General features: G+C 39.4%; 2 protein-coding genes across 26 annotated transcripts in view; one reads left to right on the top strand and one right to left on the bottom strand.

Moving 5' to 3' along the window:
* The window catches only part of ACAD9 (acyl-CoA dehydrogenase family member 9), a 30656-nt gene extending 14127 nt beyond the window's left edge, over positions 1–16529 (top strand). For all 5 annotated transcript variants that reach the window (XM_046899890.1, XM_046899892.1, NM_001006136.3 and 2 more), the window contains 15 exons: positions 521–627; positions 1755–1855; positions 3587–3665; positions 4641–4815; positions 5426–5499; positions 7130–7205; positions 7873–7943; positions 8300–8419; positions 9314–9442; positions 11275–11354; positions 11855–11984; positions 13663–13740; positions 14511–14639; positions 15671–15743; positions 16176–16529. In XM_046899890.1, the coding sequence (XP_046755846.1) occupies positions 521–627; positions 1755–1855; positions 3587–3665; positions 4641–4815; positions 5426–5499; positions 7130–7205; positions 7873–7943; positions 8300–8419; positions 9314–9442; positions 11275–11354; positions 11855–11984; positions 13663–13740; positions 14511–14639; positions 15671–15743; positions 16176–16276 (1523 nt within the window). In that variant the 3' untranslated portion in view covers positions 16277–16529. The remainder of the gene's footprint in view (positions 1–520; positions 628–1754; positions 1856–3586; positions 3666–4640; positions 4816–5425; positions 5500–7129; positions 7206–7872; positions 7944–8299; positions 8420–9313; positions 9443–11274; positions 11355–11854; positions 11985–13662; positions 13741–14510; positions 14640–15670; positions 15744–16175) is intronic.
* KIAA1257 (uncharacterized protein KIAA1257 homolog) overlaps positions 9442–17096 on the bottom strand; it is a 141874-nt gene continuing 134219 nt past the window's right edge. For 18 of the 21 annotated variants that reach the window (XM_040646663.2, XM_040646661.2, XM_040646662.2 and 15 more), the window contains 2 exons: positions 16881–16990; positions 11273–15522 (listed from right to left, as the gene is read on the bottom strand). In XM_040646663.2, coding sequence (XP_040502597.1) covers positions 15479–15522; positions 16881–16990 — 154 coding nt within the window. In that variant the 3' untranslated portion in view covers positions 11273–15478. Of the gene's footprint in view, positions 10951–11272; positions 15523–16751; positions 16991–17096 lie in introns of those variants that run through there. The other 3 variants (XM_040646655.1, XR_005839389.1, XM_040646668.2) reach the window with 3 other exon arrangements.

The following is a 17096-nucleotide window of genomic DNA, read 5'->3' as shown; positions in this document are numbered from 1 at the left end:
AATTAGAGGCATCTTTTGAAGTGTTGCATTTCATTCTCCTTCAGTGCCCGTTAGGAAGTCTCGCTGGGGATGTGCTCCATGTCACTTCCTGCCGTTCCCCCGGCGCTGGGACAGCCCGGCTGCGTGCCGTGTGTGTGCCCTGTGCAGCACAGCTCCCTCTGCTGCCCGCTGCTGCTGGTCGGCTGCAGAGCTCTGCCGGGCTTCCTTGCCTGCTTCTGTAAGGTCACAACAAAGTAATTTTATCCTGGATGCACAGAAATTTAGAATAGAGACATTTTTATACCAAGTCTTTTACCATTTTCACATGGAGAGCGTTTAACAGGTTTGTCCTACCATTTGGTGGATTATGCTGTGTTTGCTATGCATGCCTGAGCACAGACAGATCTGCTCCTTTCAGTAGAACTGCATTCTGCACAACTCATGTTTATTTAAAAAAAAAAACAAAACATTTTTTTAAATGAGCTTTTCTGTCAGAAATTCTAAGGTATCTGCTTGGAATAAAGCATAGTGTTGGTTCCAGGTGGTCTTGGACTATCGCACACCATGTATGCACGGCTGGGAGAAATCACCTCATTAGATGGATCCATCGCAGTTACTCTGGCAGCTCACCAGGCTATCGGGCTGAAGGTAGGAAGGCTCTTTTATGTCGAGTAGTTCTGTGCACCATGCGCAGAAAAGGTGAGAGGACATTTGTGTAAGCATGGGCTGTGAGTGCCCCGTTAACAAAAAAGAAAGAAGCAATCCCAAGTTTTGTAAAAACAACACTGAAGACGATAAAATATCAGCAGGGCAAACGTTATGGAAAGGTGGCACAGCCATGCAGAGAATCCAGAATTCTCGTTGCATGGGGCTGCACATTGTGGAAGTAAGCAGAGAAAACCTACCTGAGATCGGTGTGTTGTGGCCAGCATGAATGTCACACGAATTTTCTGTGTAGCCTTAGGGATCTAACACTAACAGCTTTTATGATGGATGGCTGGTGGCAGTCTGAAGCTTAAAATAGCACAGAGGTCTTTATAATAAAATACTCTTCCAGGAATTTGAGCAGATTAAAAATGAGTGCTTGTTCCTCACCCTCCTTCAAATGTCCCCATCCACAGTGAGCCGCCTGGGCTGCAGAGCAGTCTGGTGAGGAGCACAGTGTCAGATGCTGCTGCTCTTTCTCCTGCTTTGACCAGTCTGGATCAGTTGACGTGAATCCTTCCTCATTTGTTGGGTATTGATATCTTATCTGCTTAATCATAAGAACCCCTTGAACAGAAAATAAATACAACTCTCTACAATAAGAAATAATTAAAATAAAATTAGTCTTTTTGAGAGTGTAGTGAAATAATTTAGAAATAAAGTAAATTGTGTTCTGTTCTCTGATGAGGAGCTTCTAGAACTGATGCTTTTTGATTTACTTATTTAAATAAAATGGTAATGAAGGTATGGCAAGTTATGAAGGGAGGAGTCTCTGTGCCTTTCGGAGCAACAATTACATTTTCACATACAGCATAAGGATCCAGAAACGTCCCTGAGAAGGCAGCCTTAATGGTGAGCTGCTTCCTGAGGGCCTCTGAACAGCTGTTACTTTGGCATCTTTTAATGCCTGATCAGTAATAATGTCCATTGTTTATTAAACTTTTTTTCATATTGCTTTGTGCCGCCATATAATTTGCAGATTGAGATTCCTGAAGTTGGTACTGTTTGTCACCTTCGGTTCTGCTGATGTAGTTTGATGCTGAATAGTTTTCTCCTAATTCTTTGTGTAGGGAATCCTGATTGCTGGCACTGATGAGCAGAAAGCCAAGTACCTGCCTAAGCTGGCCTCTGGGGAGCACATTGCTGCTTTTTGTCTCACTGAACCTGGAAGGTACTGTTTTTGTAACTAGGAAATGCTCAGAAAGCACCAAAAGAAACCAAAAATGATACTTTGTTTACTGTCTGATTGCTTTGTCACTGTATGAAATCTTTGCTAATTTGTGCCTGTTGTCTCTGTGTGTGTCAGTATCCATTTTTAAAATCTCGTAATTCATCTTTTCCCTCGTGCTTATGGCAGCTTTCGGGAAATCACTGACCAGTGTTTGATGTTAGCTGCATTAACACTCTCAGTTGTTCCCAGCTCAACTCTTCGTCTACTTCTACAAATAACGTGCTGTGACTTTCGGTTCTTTTTCAAAATGATAAAAGCCTGCACCAGTAGTGAAGGTGCTACCAAAAATAATTGGAAGGATTTTTGGTCTACTGTTACGAGTTTAGAAACTCTTAACAGTAGCAGCAACTTCTTTTTGAAGCCAGGGTTGTAATTGAGTTTCCTCCTTGATAAAACCAGCAAGTTCTGTCCATGCAAAAGAGGCGGTTTTATTAAGATCATGCAGGCAGATGGTTTGCTGTGGGATGGCTGAAGGCACTGATGGAGGGACAGAGCAGTGAATACTTGAAGGTGAATCTCACCTACCTGTACAGTGCAGTAGTTTCAAACTGTCTTTTCTGAAACCATCTCTGCTAGGACATCTTGCAGTGACCATCTGATTCCCTTGCTCATTTTCATGCTGCTGTGATACAGAATTCTTCCCATCAGTGGTGCTGACTTTTACTCACTCATAAGCCCAGCTTTGACCCTCTAAAAACTGTTCTGTTTGCAAGCAGAATATACACTAGAAACATTGAAGGTTTTAACAAAGTAATCCATGCAAGGGACTTTAAAGTAATGTGCAGGAAGAAAACAAGGGCTGGCTTTGTTCTGAAAGTCCTCTAACAACTTTATTTAGCCTTGTATTATTTTTGGAAATTGCTGGTCCTAGTAAGTGCACCTTCAGTCTCTGGTATTTCCGTTCTAGCACACAGGAGCAATCATTTTTACAGCTGAATTCTAGAACTCTGATCCTATTAAAGCATCAGCTGAGATCTTGGTGTTCCAGGAACCTAACTGTCGACAGCTGAAAGCCCAATGTGAGACAGTGTTGTGTTTGAATTTGTTTCAAGGGAGAAATGATGTGCTTCACACTTACCTGTGTAATAAAGTGATGATGGAAGAGAGTGCTTTAATGTTTAATCACAGAACAGCAATTCTCAGTGTCTTTGTTGTAATTGGCCTGCAATTTTACTGCTGTAGAAAGCATGTGAAGTGCCCAAATGTTTGTTGATGGAGTCCTGTCACATGTTCATCTGTTTTTCATTCCTGCTGAGCCTTTTTTCCATTAGCATATCCAACTGGGGTATAAGCTCTTGAGAAGTAACTTAGATGTTATAAACTCGGTTGTGTCTTAGGATAACGGATTCAGCATATGGTCCATTAGCTGATAGTGCAGCCCAGCAAAGGTGCTTACATGGCATTCTGATGCTTGGGTCAGCTGGTAAGGTTGATAACAGAAGTTAATCAGCAGAAATGCCCCCCTCAGGGTGACTTAAGTAGAATTCATCAGTACTTTTGAATCTAGGAAGTTTCCTTGTTATTTAAAAATGAAAGTTGATACAGTACTAGTGCATACAATTATGAACATGTTTTGTAAAAGATGGGAAGGGGGTGGGAGGGAATGTAATTCTGTTTCCTAAAACATGTTTATGTCTTTAAACACTAACAGACAACTTGTTTTGCTTTTAGTGGAAGTGATGCTGCATCCATCCAGACAAGAGCAACCCTCAGTGAAGATGGGAAATACTTCTTATTAAATGGCTCCAAGGTATCCACTCACAGACTGGAAATAGTTTTTTGTTAAAAGCTTGTAGAAAACACTCTCGTCTTTTGCAGCGTTGTCATTTGTTTGACCAAGTAAGATTCCAGCTGGGCAACTGCATTGGACTTTGAGGGTCTCCAAACTGGTGAAGAATGACCATGTCAAAAACATGTTTCAGGGCCAGACAGGAAAGTGCACAACTCAGGGAATAACTTTGAACTCTTGGCAGTAAAGATACAGACCGCCCTTCCATCAAGTTCCTTCTCTCTTGTCCCCAGATCAGTGTTTAGGTTGGTAGGGTGGGTTAAGTAGCTCTCCTGTGACACCATAGGTGAAGAGAAACCTGAAACCGTATTTTCCCCTTTGATTCTTCATCGTGCCAGATTTTGTAGTTATTTTTGAAAGAAAAAATCAACAGTGAATTAGAAATTGGACTGCTTGGACCATTCTAAAACTGGCAAAATACTCTTGAAAGATGCACGGCGTACTCAGCAGTACGGATTCAACAGTATTTGATGCTTTTGATCTATAGTTTTTGTTATGTTTGTCTGTGATGTGGCACCACCCGTGGAGGTGATAAATATGTGGCCTAATACTTAGTATTTTTCATCAAAGGTAAAATAGTATTGGGCAGGTGAGTCTGGAGTCTGTATTGCTCTTTATTGCTCTTGCACCCCTCACGTGCCATAAGAGGCTGTACAAGCTTTTGGGAAAATGTGTTTAGTCCAACTGTTAGTCCACTGTTTAGTCCAATTCTATATTACAAATTATTTTTTATAGTTGCTCCAAACTTAACATATTCTGAAAACTGTCCTTGGAAGCAGTTTCACAAGAGGCAAAATTAGTAGCAGAACACTCATTAGGTTGTAAGGGAAGAAACAATTTGTTTTCACTCCATTCATTGCTGACATCTGTTACAAAATAATTAAGAACAGTGGTAATAAACTCAAAATGAATATATTTCTTCCCCTCTCAAAACAGGTTTGGATATCGAACGGCGGCCTTGCTAGTATTTTCACAGTGTTTGCTAGGACAGAGATTATTGAGAAGGATGGACAAGTAAAAGACAAAATTACTGCTTTCATCGTAGAGCGAGATTTTGGTGGAGTCACCAGTGGGAAACCTGAGGATAAGTTAGGCATTCGAGGCTCCAATAGTAAGAATCATTTAACATTGTTAACAGAAATTGTTTTAATACTTCTGTTTGTTTAGATCATCTGAATTCAAAGGCAAACCAGTCTCTTTTCTATGTATCAGTGTAAGTTTCGTGTTTCTTTACCCAGCTTTTCTTCTGAGTCCTTCCTCACGCAGGCTCTGAAATAAGAAATCCATATTGTACAATTCTTTTCTGCACACCTGAAGCTGCACTTTCATGCAGTGAAATAACTCAGAAGATTCAGTAACCAAGTAACTTTAATCTAGAAGTAAGTTTTCATAGGTTTTTCTTCAACTTACTCATGGTTGCACGTTTTCACAATCTATCTTTTGGACTTTACTGCAGTATCAATTCCATAAAATACAGTCAAAACTATAGTTCTGTAGTTTATGTACATGAGTTTTATTGAGTATTTTACATCAGTAATTGATGTCAGCTACAATCATTTCCCAAAATCAAGCTCCTTTGGTAAAGTTTCGTTATCTCTCATTCACAGTACATGAGGAGAACTTTACTTTTTGTTACAAAAGTCAGTTGTGTTCCTGACGGGCTTTTAAATATTCTTGCATTATGATTCAGCAGTTATTAACAAACTAATTCTGTGTTTCAGCCTGTGAAGTGAATTTTGAAAACACTAAAGTGCCTATAGAGAACGTACTTGGACAAATAGGAGGAGGATTTAAGGTAAGCAGGAACCAGCAGTAACAATACTTTCAAGTCTGTGAAGATTTATTCTTATTTGTTAAACTGCACTACGGTTTCTTTATTGGTTGTATCAACACTGCCAACTGAAGAGCAGAGTTGTGTTTAGGCGATGTGCTTGGTGTTCCTTGGTTTCACCAGGGTAGTGCATCAATGTGCCATGAGCTCTGAGTTTGTATCTGTAAAATCCTAGAGCAGGTCCTGCTTTTGTTTGGGTTTTTTAGTATAGGCGACATACTGTTCTCTTTTGAAGAGGGAGGAACTATTACCAGAACTTAGGAACTGAGCTGTCTTCTTTTTCTGCAGCCAGAATTGTGGTTGTAGAAAGGGAAAGACAGAAATGAGTGTAACAGGAAATAGTTCAAGGAAAGTCTGTCCAGACTGTACCCAAAGTCCCAGAGAATGGCCGTGAAGTTTCCCAGGACCAGATTATATGGCACAAGGTGCTGGGAGGACACTGCAATGCTGTTGCAGGCATGGCTTCTCTTCATTGCATCCGAGCAGTGTGGTGCCCTGTAAGGACAGTACTGTTCACTTTCTCTGAGTCTGATGTGTAGATTTGCAAAACTCTTCTTAATGGTCCTTCTGAGTTTTCTTACTGCTCCAATAGCATTCAGCTCCAGATCTAAACTCTAAATAGAATTGCCTTTAATGTAGTTAACTTAAGAAAAAGTTTAACAATTTCTTTTCTTCAGATAACGATCACAATTTAAAAGGTAGGAATGATGGCTTTTTGCTAAACTTAACAGTGTCTGTCTTTGAACTGAGTCCTTTATGTCTCCCTTAAAAAACAGTAATACTGAATGAACTTCATCTTTATACAGTGGATCTGTATTTCATTTCTGCACTTCTCATCTTGTTCTCCTTTCTTGTATGGTGCTGTAAGACTCAGCAGAATTTTGACAAGTGAATTGCTGTTTGAGACTGACACGTACTCCCAAAATGTATTTTAAATGAGCATCTTACCAAAATTCTGCCTTCTGTAGGCATGAGGCCCTTTGTTTTGCTTCAGGATGACTTCTAAAAAGAATTAGTACATTTTAACAGCTTTTGGTGGGTGGGTGTTACAGCCTGCCCAAGGGTGAGCCTAAGGTGAGACTGTTGGATATAGAGGGAAAATTAAAAAATGGAATGGATATTTGTGCTTCTAAGTAGAATTTCTGCCTTCCTCCTCTGTAACAGCAGAGACAAGCTGCAGCACCAGTGTAAACGTGTGCCTTTCTCCTGTGCAATACAGAACAGATATTTCTCTGTGTCTGGGGGCTTTTTCTGGGCTGTTTCCTCCGGCTCAGCCCTCTGAAATCTGAAACCTTTTCTTGTCCATTTTTTAGTAGAGAAATGACTGAATAGTGAGTAATTGAAACATCAGTATCAGAAAACTATTTTGTGTATGAAATGAGATGTGTTGGGTTGTCTGACATGTCAGGTTTTAAAGCATTCCTGGTGAGATGCTCTGCGCTGCACTGACTGCCCAATTTGAGGGACTGGTACTGCAGGTAAGGAAGTGTACAGTGGTGATGAATGAAATCCAGGAAACGGGAAAAACATGAAGGCAGAGAGCACCTTAATTTAAAAAAAAAAGCCCTTTTTCCTTTTTATTTTATTTTCACAGGTTGCCATGAATATCCTGAACAGTGGGAGATTCAGCATGGGCAGTGCATCTGCTGGAATGATTAAAAAATTGATAGGTGAGTGAATTGGGTGTTCTGGGTTACTGGATGCCATGGGGAAAAAAAACCTGATCTGTGTAAGGTATATAATAGTGCTAGTTCAATACAGTAACATCAGTCTCGATCAGAACATCCCTAGTGTCAGTCATAACATACTTTGATGTATTTAAATCACTAATTTCATTTAAAATTCTGATTCAGAACTTGTAAAACACTCAAGATTATGCCTCTGTTACAGTTATTCTGAGGTAATGGGTTCTTACTAACACAGTAGTGTATATCTCTGACTGCTGTTAGACAGCATAGCCTCCCTTCAAATTTCAGTCATGTTCAAATCTTACATGCACTACTAAGTACTAAAATTGGCTTCTACCGATAGTTACCCAAAATACTAGCAGTAAAAGTTAGTTAATTACTAAAAGTAATTAATTAGCATTAAAACGTGCTTCCTCTGAGCATACAGGTATGGCAGGTGGGTCTTGTTTAACAGCCTTTGGCACAGCATCCCCAGACTCAATCACAGTCATACTGAGGGTGTCTTTCACTGTGTGCTGTTGCTGAAACAGTGGGGATTGATCAGTCAGTATAAAAACACTGCTTCCATACAGCAGGAATGATACATCACAGCAATGATAGTTGTGCTATTTTGAGATAATTGTTTTGTGTTTTCTGTTTGTTCTTTAAGAAATGACAGCGGAGCATGCTTGTACCAGGAAACAATTCAATAAGAAACTGAGCGAATTCGGATTAATTCAGGTAAGTAAAAAAAAATGGGAACCCTCTGTTTCTGTGCTTTGTTTTGCTTAAGTGCTGTGACACAGACTGTGCTGATATCCTTTAGAGTGTGCTAGGTTAAAAACAACAGGAGGTGTTGAATTTGTGTGCATTCAGTGCAGATTCTGTATGTTGATCTCTTACTTGATTTTAAGTGAGTAACAAACGAAGCAAGTACTTCAACAGTTCCATGAGTGCTTTGCAGTAATACTTTTATTAAATATTTTTGGATAGTATGTTAAAACATAGGAAAATATACTCTTCAGTTTCAGCATTGTTGCAAACTTGGCTACAGTGTTCTGCATCAGTGTATGACTCCTTTCATTCCTATCTCACAGGAGAAGTTTTGTTTTATGGCTGTGAAAGCGTACGTAATGGAGAGCATGGCTTACCTCACTGCAGGGATGATGGACAGGCCAGGCTTCCCAGACTGCTCCGTGGAGGCAGCCATGGTCAAGGTAATTAATCGTACTGAAGGACTTGCTGACAGTGCTAAGCTAATAAAGACGAGCACCTTTCTTCATCTTCAGTCTACATTACAAATTGCATAGAGGCTCAGCTATTACTTATAGATGTACATACAAAAAGTTTAGCTAGATCTAAAAATTAAAAGTTTTGTTTTCTATACATTACAGATTGCCTTACATTCAGGCTGGTATCCGCACACAAAAGACAGACTGCATACAGCACATTTGGAATATTGGGGTTCTCCTGAATTCTCTTTCTGTGCGTTCCACACACAGGAAAGTGCTTAAGTTTTATTTCCAGCTGCAGACCCGATTAGGGAGCTTCTCTCCTGGCTTGAACACAGAATCAGTAGCAGAATTCATGCTCAGTGAGAGCCAGGCCCTCTCTGAAGGAGTGTGGCTTCTTAAGGCATTCCTGCAGCGTACAGGTGGGTGCTGTTGGGCAGCCCTGAAGAAGGTTGGAGATTTCAGCCCCCATGCTGGTCTTTTGCTGTGTGGTGAGTTAAGAAGAACACGTGTGCCTGTGAATTGGGCCAGCGTAAAGCACTCAAACACCAGCTGTGTTTGTTCTTTCAGCTTGGGGCTCTGACCCCCATGGAAACATTGCCTTATTGAGAAGTTTATGTGGATTACAGGTACAGGAGATGTTCATTTTTCAAGTCACTTTTCACTTTGACACCCTGAGGCACAAGAATATTATTTCAGGAAAACCTTATACGGGACTACTGTAGAAGCACTACAGAATATTACAGGAACGGCACACAGAATCCTTCCAAATTCAGCGTTACTTCCTGTTTTACCTTTACATACCTTTGTTATAGTAACAAAGCTATGATGTCTGTTCTTACTGTGTGAGCCATGGTGACTGAATGCTGTTAATGGCAGGTGTTCAGTTCTGAAGGTGCGTGGGCTTGTGTAAGTGAAGCTCTGCAGATCCTTGGAGGCCTCGGCTATATGAAGGATTACCCCTATGAACGCTATCTCAGAGATTCCAGGATACTGCTCATTTTTGAGGCAAGTATGAATATACTGTTTGTTTTACTAGAGACTCACAAAAACACACATACCTTTTCTTTGGTGATATGGGCAGTATGTTTCCTATAATAAACTTGGAGATGGTGGGATTTAGAGATTAACCACAAAGTGTGAGCTCACAAGGAACTGACACTAGCTTTGCCCTTGCAAAGAACATACATTACAGTACTGTAATATACTGTTTGTTTCCTCCTAAACATGGAGAAATTTTCTGGATGTTCTGGACAAAATGTGTATCTGAGTGTCCCTGCTTCAGATACACCGTCATGGGAATGAAGTCCCAGCTCATGTTTTGGGGTTGTCATAATTTTGAATGTGTTGGGGAACTCTGAATTATTAAAAGCAGTGTTTAACATAGAAGCTCAAAACTATTTTAGCTGACAAATGAAGATCAGTTTATGTTCAAGTAATTGCATGTGCTGAATTGTGGTGAAATCAGAGTGTATGCTTAAGCAAGAGAGAATGAAACCGATGTTCTCACTCTGTCAAGCATATTTTGAAAATATTTCACTGCTTTTATTCTCATGTATCTAATATGTGCAGTAGGATTTGGTAAGAGGCGTAGGCAAAATGTGATTATTTTTACACAATTTCTCTAATAGGATTTTCTGATTCTTGTGTCTGAGCTGCTCTGAGACTGCACAGCCTTTGCTCTGTGTGCTGCTTAGCAGCAAAGCAGGGGAGCTCACAGATGAAGAATTGGAAGTTTCACCTTGTTGATGTGCGTTTATTTAAAACAAAATGTTAGCTGTGAAGTTTGTTTTCTACTGTTTGCAAGTGGGGTTATCATCTGTGTGTCTGATTCATATGAGTTTTTTCTCATATGATTATGATTATGACCGTGTAGAAATCAGTATTTGTCTCCTGTTGTCAGTCAGGACAGCAAAGATCTCAGCTGGAAGTTAATGCAAGCAAGAACATTCAAACAGGAGTTGAGCTTGAACCCTGCTCCTTGCTGTTTGTGTGTATCTCACATAACTAGGAAGAGTCAATTCCAGTACTGACTTAAGGAGCAAAACCTGCCAGCATATAACATCCTCCTCCTGCATTGGACTGGCTGTAGGCAGTCTTGTTTCAAAACAAAAAACACATTCCTCCTGTAATTCAGTTCATTTTGTCACTAATCTTAGCAGTTCAGTGATTTTCCAGCTGTGTTAAGACAATCTGACAATGGATTCCTGGATGTTATTTTTGTACAGGCTTATTATTATAATCTCCATTTCCTGATCTGCTTTTGCTTTCCAAATGGGCACAATGAACAGTTTTACAGGTATTTAAATACTCCTTTACTGGAACAATACAGAAGTTATTTTTTCATCCAGGTGCATTTAGCCTGGTTTCTTTTTAGCTCTGTTACATACGCATGGCTAATAATGAAAAGCTCAACTTCTTCACCGTCAGATGAGGTCAGAATTTCATCACTAAGTGATGAGCTAAAGCAGAAGTCAGCAAACATTCACGGGTGGGTGAAGGGTGATCTTTTAAGACTAAAGAACGCAAGAGAGGGGAGATCAGCAGGAGATCTGCTTAGAAATATTTGTTACACAGTGAAATGTATGTAAGTAAATAGTTAACAAAAGAACCTCTCTTCGAATCCATACACATACTTAAAAAAACAAAAACGTTTACCTACGTATGATGGTCATCTTTTGTCTGCTCTTCATCCCAGAATAGTTGTAAGTAATGTAAACAGTGAAAGTAGTATTGAAACAACAACAAAAACAAAATATATATTAGCACAGCATATCCGGATCTTTGGAATACTAAAGGTACTTTGTATTTGACATTGACTTTACTATGTTTTCTTACAGGGAACAAATGAAATTCTGCGAATGTACATCGCTCTGACGGGGATGCAGCACGCAGGCAAAATCTTAACTGACAAAATTAAGTACGTTCTTATTTATAAACAGAGTGATAATGTTAACTATATGGAAGGGGGAAATGGTTGGAAAAAAACTGCTGCAGTTCTTAATATATTGTCTGAAGGGCGGATCAATGTATAGGGGTCTTTTTTCTTTGTAGCTGGCAGTATTTTATTTATTTGGGAATCTTGGCTGACTGCATCTTACCTTGTATTTCCAGATTGTGTACAATTATAAGACCAATAATTAAAACGACTTAAGATTTTACACCCAAGTGTTATTGGTAAGACAGCTATAGCATCCATAGTGCATACATAGACTGCTGTCTGCAGGTTATTGTATTTACAGGGCAATGGAGTGTGGGCCATGCTGAATGCTTTTAAGGCTGAGTGCTTCTCCAGACTTCATAGTTAAAACAGATAGAAAGATGAAAACAGTGCAGATATCTCAATAATGCGTTTATCCTGAAACTCCCTCGCAATCCAGCAAATGTATTTCAGCAGCTGTTTCTTACTCGACATTTTAGAGAAATCAAAAAAGGAAATGTAGGATTGGCACTGCAGGAGTTGGTGAACAAAGTACGGGACACAACGGGCAGAAAAGTGGATTACGGGATCATGGAAGAACGTGGTGGATTGGTGCATCCCAGCCTCCAGGTAAGAGCCAGACCCTGCTCTGTGATGTTTGGTTCTGTGGAAGGGTTGTCACAACTTTGTGTCTTTATGCAGAACGAAGTATGATTCGGAATGGGGAGATAGACAAATCTAAGGACCCGTGTTACAACAGATCCAGGTTTATATCAATTTTCAGTAATTCCTATAAATCACCCTGCATAATATGCTCAGCTATATAACTCATTACATTCCTGTTTACTGGTAATGTGGTTGTAACTAAGAATTGTGGTGAGCTGTGTATATATACACTTGCTTAATCGCTTGATTGTTAGGGCCAAGAAGAAAAAAGGTGGGGTTTTTTTGTTTGTTTTCTTTTAAAGGTTGTTAGTAGGAAAAAAAAAATAGATATGTTCTTCCTCGAGTGTTTTTTAATGCTCTGAGGAGGTGTAACGGAAACATTTTTTGTCAGCATGCATAGCCCTAGGTCAGGTATGTCAGGTGCACACCTGAGAGGATCTGCTAATCCTGTGCTGTGCACAATGGCACCTGCTTTCACCTCCAGGCAAATACACTGTGTCCTGCAGTGCCACCAGTGTACGTGGGTGGGTTGTGTTGACAGCAGTAATGCTGACCTACCTTGTGTGCTGCATGGGAACACCTCTAATGCCTCAAACATAGAGACAAAGCCATTCATATTACAAGAATTAATTGGTTGCATTCAAGAATTAATGAAAGCCAAATGTGACACTGGAAATTCTCCTACTTCCTTACCACCAGAGTTGGAAAACATGGGCAGTAGCACATAATACTGATTTCCAGGGGTTTGTAAAATATGAATCAGGTTTGTACTGCAGAAGGTGCAGAGGGATTTTTCAAACTATTATTTGTGTAAGCATAAAGAAGACTATACTGAAAAGTTAGAAAAGTAAAATCAGAACTTTTTAATGCATATCTTATAGCTAAAGAAATGTGCTTTAACTGGCTTTTAACTGAGTATTGAGAACACAGTAGTTGGCAAGAGAAAAATCTAACAGTTAAAAGGAATGTGACTAAGCAGTGGTTTTCCACTCAGAAAAGACTCTGTGATTTATAATCCCATTCATTTTAGGTACACAGGCAAAGTCTCTATCCTTTATAGCTGGGGAAATGCAAAATGCTGAATGAGAGTCTTAAAAGGGAATTTTTTTCACTGACTAGAAGTTGGTAAGCAAATGTAGCAGCAAACTGAATTCCATGTTGGGGGGAAGGGATTCTTTTTTGTGATGGGGGCACAAACACCTCAGGCTTTTTATGGAGTTGCCTGTTAATTGTTTGATTTGGTATGCAGTGTTACTTCGTGTTGATCCTTCAGAATCAACTGTACACCTCCTAGGGTGTTCTGCTAAACCTCAGTCTTCCCTAAGTTTAAAAGAACAAAAAGGGGTTTGTGCTGAGGTTTGTGCTGTGGTTGAGAATTGTAGTTTGATTTCTGCCTAATAACTGGAACTGCTGGGCTCCCACAGAGAGAATTGCCATCCCGTGCAGCAGATAGCCTCATCCATTTTGTTTTACTGGCTGGGCAGCAGAGGAGTGGCACAAGCCTTCCAGCACATTGGTTAATTACACGTCCCATTTCTGGTAGGGACTTCTGCTGCAGGTTTTTGTTTACCGTTGGAGACTGTTCAAATTGTTTACATGTACTGAATATTTTAAGTATGTATTTTTATGTTTGATTTTTTAGGACAGTGGCAAGAAACTTGAAGAAAATGTTTATTACTTTGGAACTACAGTGAGAGGCCTACTCACTCGGTTTGGCAAGGTAACAGTAATATCATTATGTAATATAATACCATCATCATCTTTGAACTTTTCCTCAACCACACTGGTCTCACTACAATCTTACAGTGGATGGCGTATGACTAGAGCCAGGATTTCCTTTGCACAACTGATATCCATTGACTGAGAAAATACACTCCAACTCTATGCTAACTTGATGTAACAAACAACTTTCACTTATTTAAGCAATTGTGATTAGGTTAGACGTGTCACTGTATTCCTAGGTTTCATCAATCCTGCCTGCTGCTGTAAGCAGTCACTGGAACTCATTTCCCAAATGAAGAGCTGTACCAGCATGCTTTCTGTCATGCTTATTCATTTAAATTATACAGCAAACACATACATAATTACACAATGCAAAGCAGCTTAGCTCAAATAGGAGAAACTGAAGTAGATTTAAATCTAGAGCGGACTCCAGCTTTATGAGTTCAGAGAATGCTTACCGGACTACACCATGGAGCATTCCACATGAACAAGTGTTGTTTTTTTGTTGGTTGTCTGAGGGTAGATAGAAATTCAAGTGCCAAAAAACAACTTTGTGATTTAACATTTACCAAAGCAGTTTCTGGCTGTAGCCAGGAAGTCTGGAAAAGGTGGAGCATATTTAATCCAAATCTTACTTCATAAGAGTGGAAATTCAATGTAATAACTTACCTGTCTATGCTCTAAATAAGTATGAACGTAAATACATACAAAGTATGGAAAAAAATGATCTGATTGAAGTCTATAACCTGACCATTTTTATTCTTCTAGACAATAGTGGATGAGCAGTTGGCTCTGAAGAGAGTGGCAGATATAGTTATTAATTTGTATGCAATGACAGCAGCTATTTCCAGAGCGAGCCGGTCCATCAGCATTGGCCTCAGAAACCACGACCATGACGTAAGTGTACTTCAGTATCAGTCACAGCCATGTAACATCTGTGCTCTGTGCATGACACTCTCTAGCAAATCAGTGGTTGGTTAGAACCATTCTGCCAAGTTACGTGTTTTGTAAGTAAGGTGCACTATATCTATGCTTAGACTTTTTCCTTGAGATGCTAATCTAGAGAACTTGTGCAAGTCTCTAACAAGCTGCTTCTTCCTTGACTGGCCAGCTTTCCTCTCACCTCTGAAATACAGCTGTTGCATTCTTTGCCTCACAAGCATGATGTGGTTCTACAAAGCGTGCAGAGCTATCAGACACTGCATGCTCATGTCTCAGACTGGGTAAAACCTCAGTGACAAACAGCTGTCATAACAAATGCAGAGTGTAGCTTTAGTGTAAAGAATGTGTATGTACTGCAGCAAACTCCCATGAAATTCAAAGGAAACTGCACCAGTGGGTCCAATAACCACACCACTTACCTCTCCAGTCTTCTGAACACACGAGCTGCAATGTTATCCAAGTATTTGAAATACTTTAACATACACTCATTTATGAATGAATTAAACCTTCTAATGCTGTTCTTCCCAAACTCTTTCCAAGTTTACTAACTGTTAATAGTGATTTCAGCTTTTTCTCACTAAATGTCTTGAGAGTAAAATGAGAGACCTTGACACATGGGAGATGATTGTGTTGTTGCTGGTGTAAGGTTTCATAGTTACAATTATGCTGCATAACAATTAAAGTTTGCTACAGTTAATTGTGCGACAAATCCCAACTGATGAATTTTAGTGGTTCTGAGACTTCAGATATTGTGTGTTGGTCCTTCTGAACTTACTAGCACAAATGGCTTCCAGTCAGTGTCCAGTGAGGGGGTCATCCCAACGCTGTGATGCAGTAGCTGTGGGAAATAAATGAGCTTGCAGCATACATCACTCTTACAGGGCTCCTTATTTAAACTACACATTCAGAAGCTTAAACCAATGTATTTTTCCTACATTGTTTTGTTTATGAAATTAAAAACTAGTGAATTAATACTCTTTTTGCAGGTGCTTCTTACAAATATCTTCTGCAGCGAAGCATATTTCAAGAATAATTACGCCATGGCTCAACTGCAGAAATGTAAGCTCTATAAAATAAGTTTTGTACTCAGTGGCTTTCGCAGCCTCTCAACTAACGTAGGTATTTTTGATTCAACCAAGAAAAACAGTTCTGCTCTGCCTGTAATTAGGATGAGGAACAGAACTGGTGAGTGGAACAGTCTCTGCTCTTTACTTACAGATGAATCCAACATGGGGATGAGCTATTTTTTCAGCTGTGGTGAAGAAAATTTATTAGTAACAAAATATTCCTGTAAAGAAAGTATTAAGTAACAATTGACTTGTTCAGCTGAATACTAACCAACTGCGTATTTGTTTTGTGAATGATTCAATCAGCCATAATCCATATCTTTTTAGAAATTTCCTACCACTGATGCTTCAATACTTGAATTTGTATTCTGAAGTCCTTTTTGAAGGAAATTTAGAAAGGCTCTTTCCTTTTGCTTTTCCATAGATGCAGATGAAAATCTGGATGACCACATTAAAAAGGCTGCAAAGCAGATACTGGAAAAGAGAGCTTATATCTGTTCCCACCCACTGGACAGGACATTCTAATTACTTAATTGACAGCTAAAATTGAGGAATGTAACACGAACAGCAACTATTTTTCTGCAGTTCAAGTATTTGACACCTTAAAAATAACTGTTCCATGAGTTTACAAAATGTAATTAGCTGCATCTGTGTAAAATAGGACTAAAACCAATTTCATATAAAGAGGATAAAGAAAGAAATTAATGTAATCTTCAAGTTCTATTTTTAGACATATGTCTGTTATCTTTGATGCCAAATAAAAATCAATTGAGATTCAGACTGAGTAATGTTTTCCCAGGAAGAGGATGTGGTTCTTTAAGCTTAAATCCACTATTTACGCACCTTTAGAGAAGCACTGAAAGACTTGAAGGATCAGGACCCTTTAGTTTGGAAGGGACCTCAAGAGGTGATCTTGTTCAAAGCGCTGTGGTCAGTAGGGCCAACCACAATTGTCCAGGCATGCTGATGTCACAGACAACAGATTTTTTTATGAACATTATTCAGATTTGATGACAAGTTTCACATTTTTCTTTTACTCTCTTGGTAACCTCAAATATCATTTAGTTACCCCTCAGCTCAGGGCATCAGTTCTGTCCTGTGACACATTCTCTGGTATTCACTGAGTTACCTGTATCCAGAATATCATTCTGGAGAGGGTCTTCCTGTTGTGCATAGGTTGTAGCGTGTTTGCTTGCTGCTTGGTCACTCTTGTAAACTGATTGTTTAGAGCCAAGTAAACTGGAATGATAAAAAAGTACTCTAAGATTAAGCTGCATCTGTTTGATCCACAAGTTTCTGAAAGAATAACTGCAACACCATTATACTGAGAGGTGTACTAATTGCT

This window comes from Gallus gallus, chromosome 12 (assembly GCF_016699485.2).
Source record: "Gallus gallus isolate bGalGal1 chromosome 12, bGalGal1.mat.broiler.GRCg7b, whole genome shotgun sequence".
NCBI lineage: Eukaryota > Metazoa > Chordata > Aves > Galliformes > Phasianidae > Gallus > Gallus gallus.
This window is presented reverse-complemented; position numbering and strand designations above follow the sequence as displayed.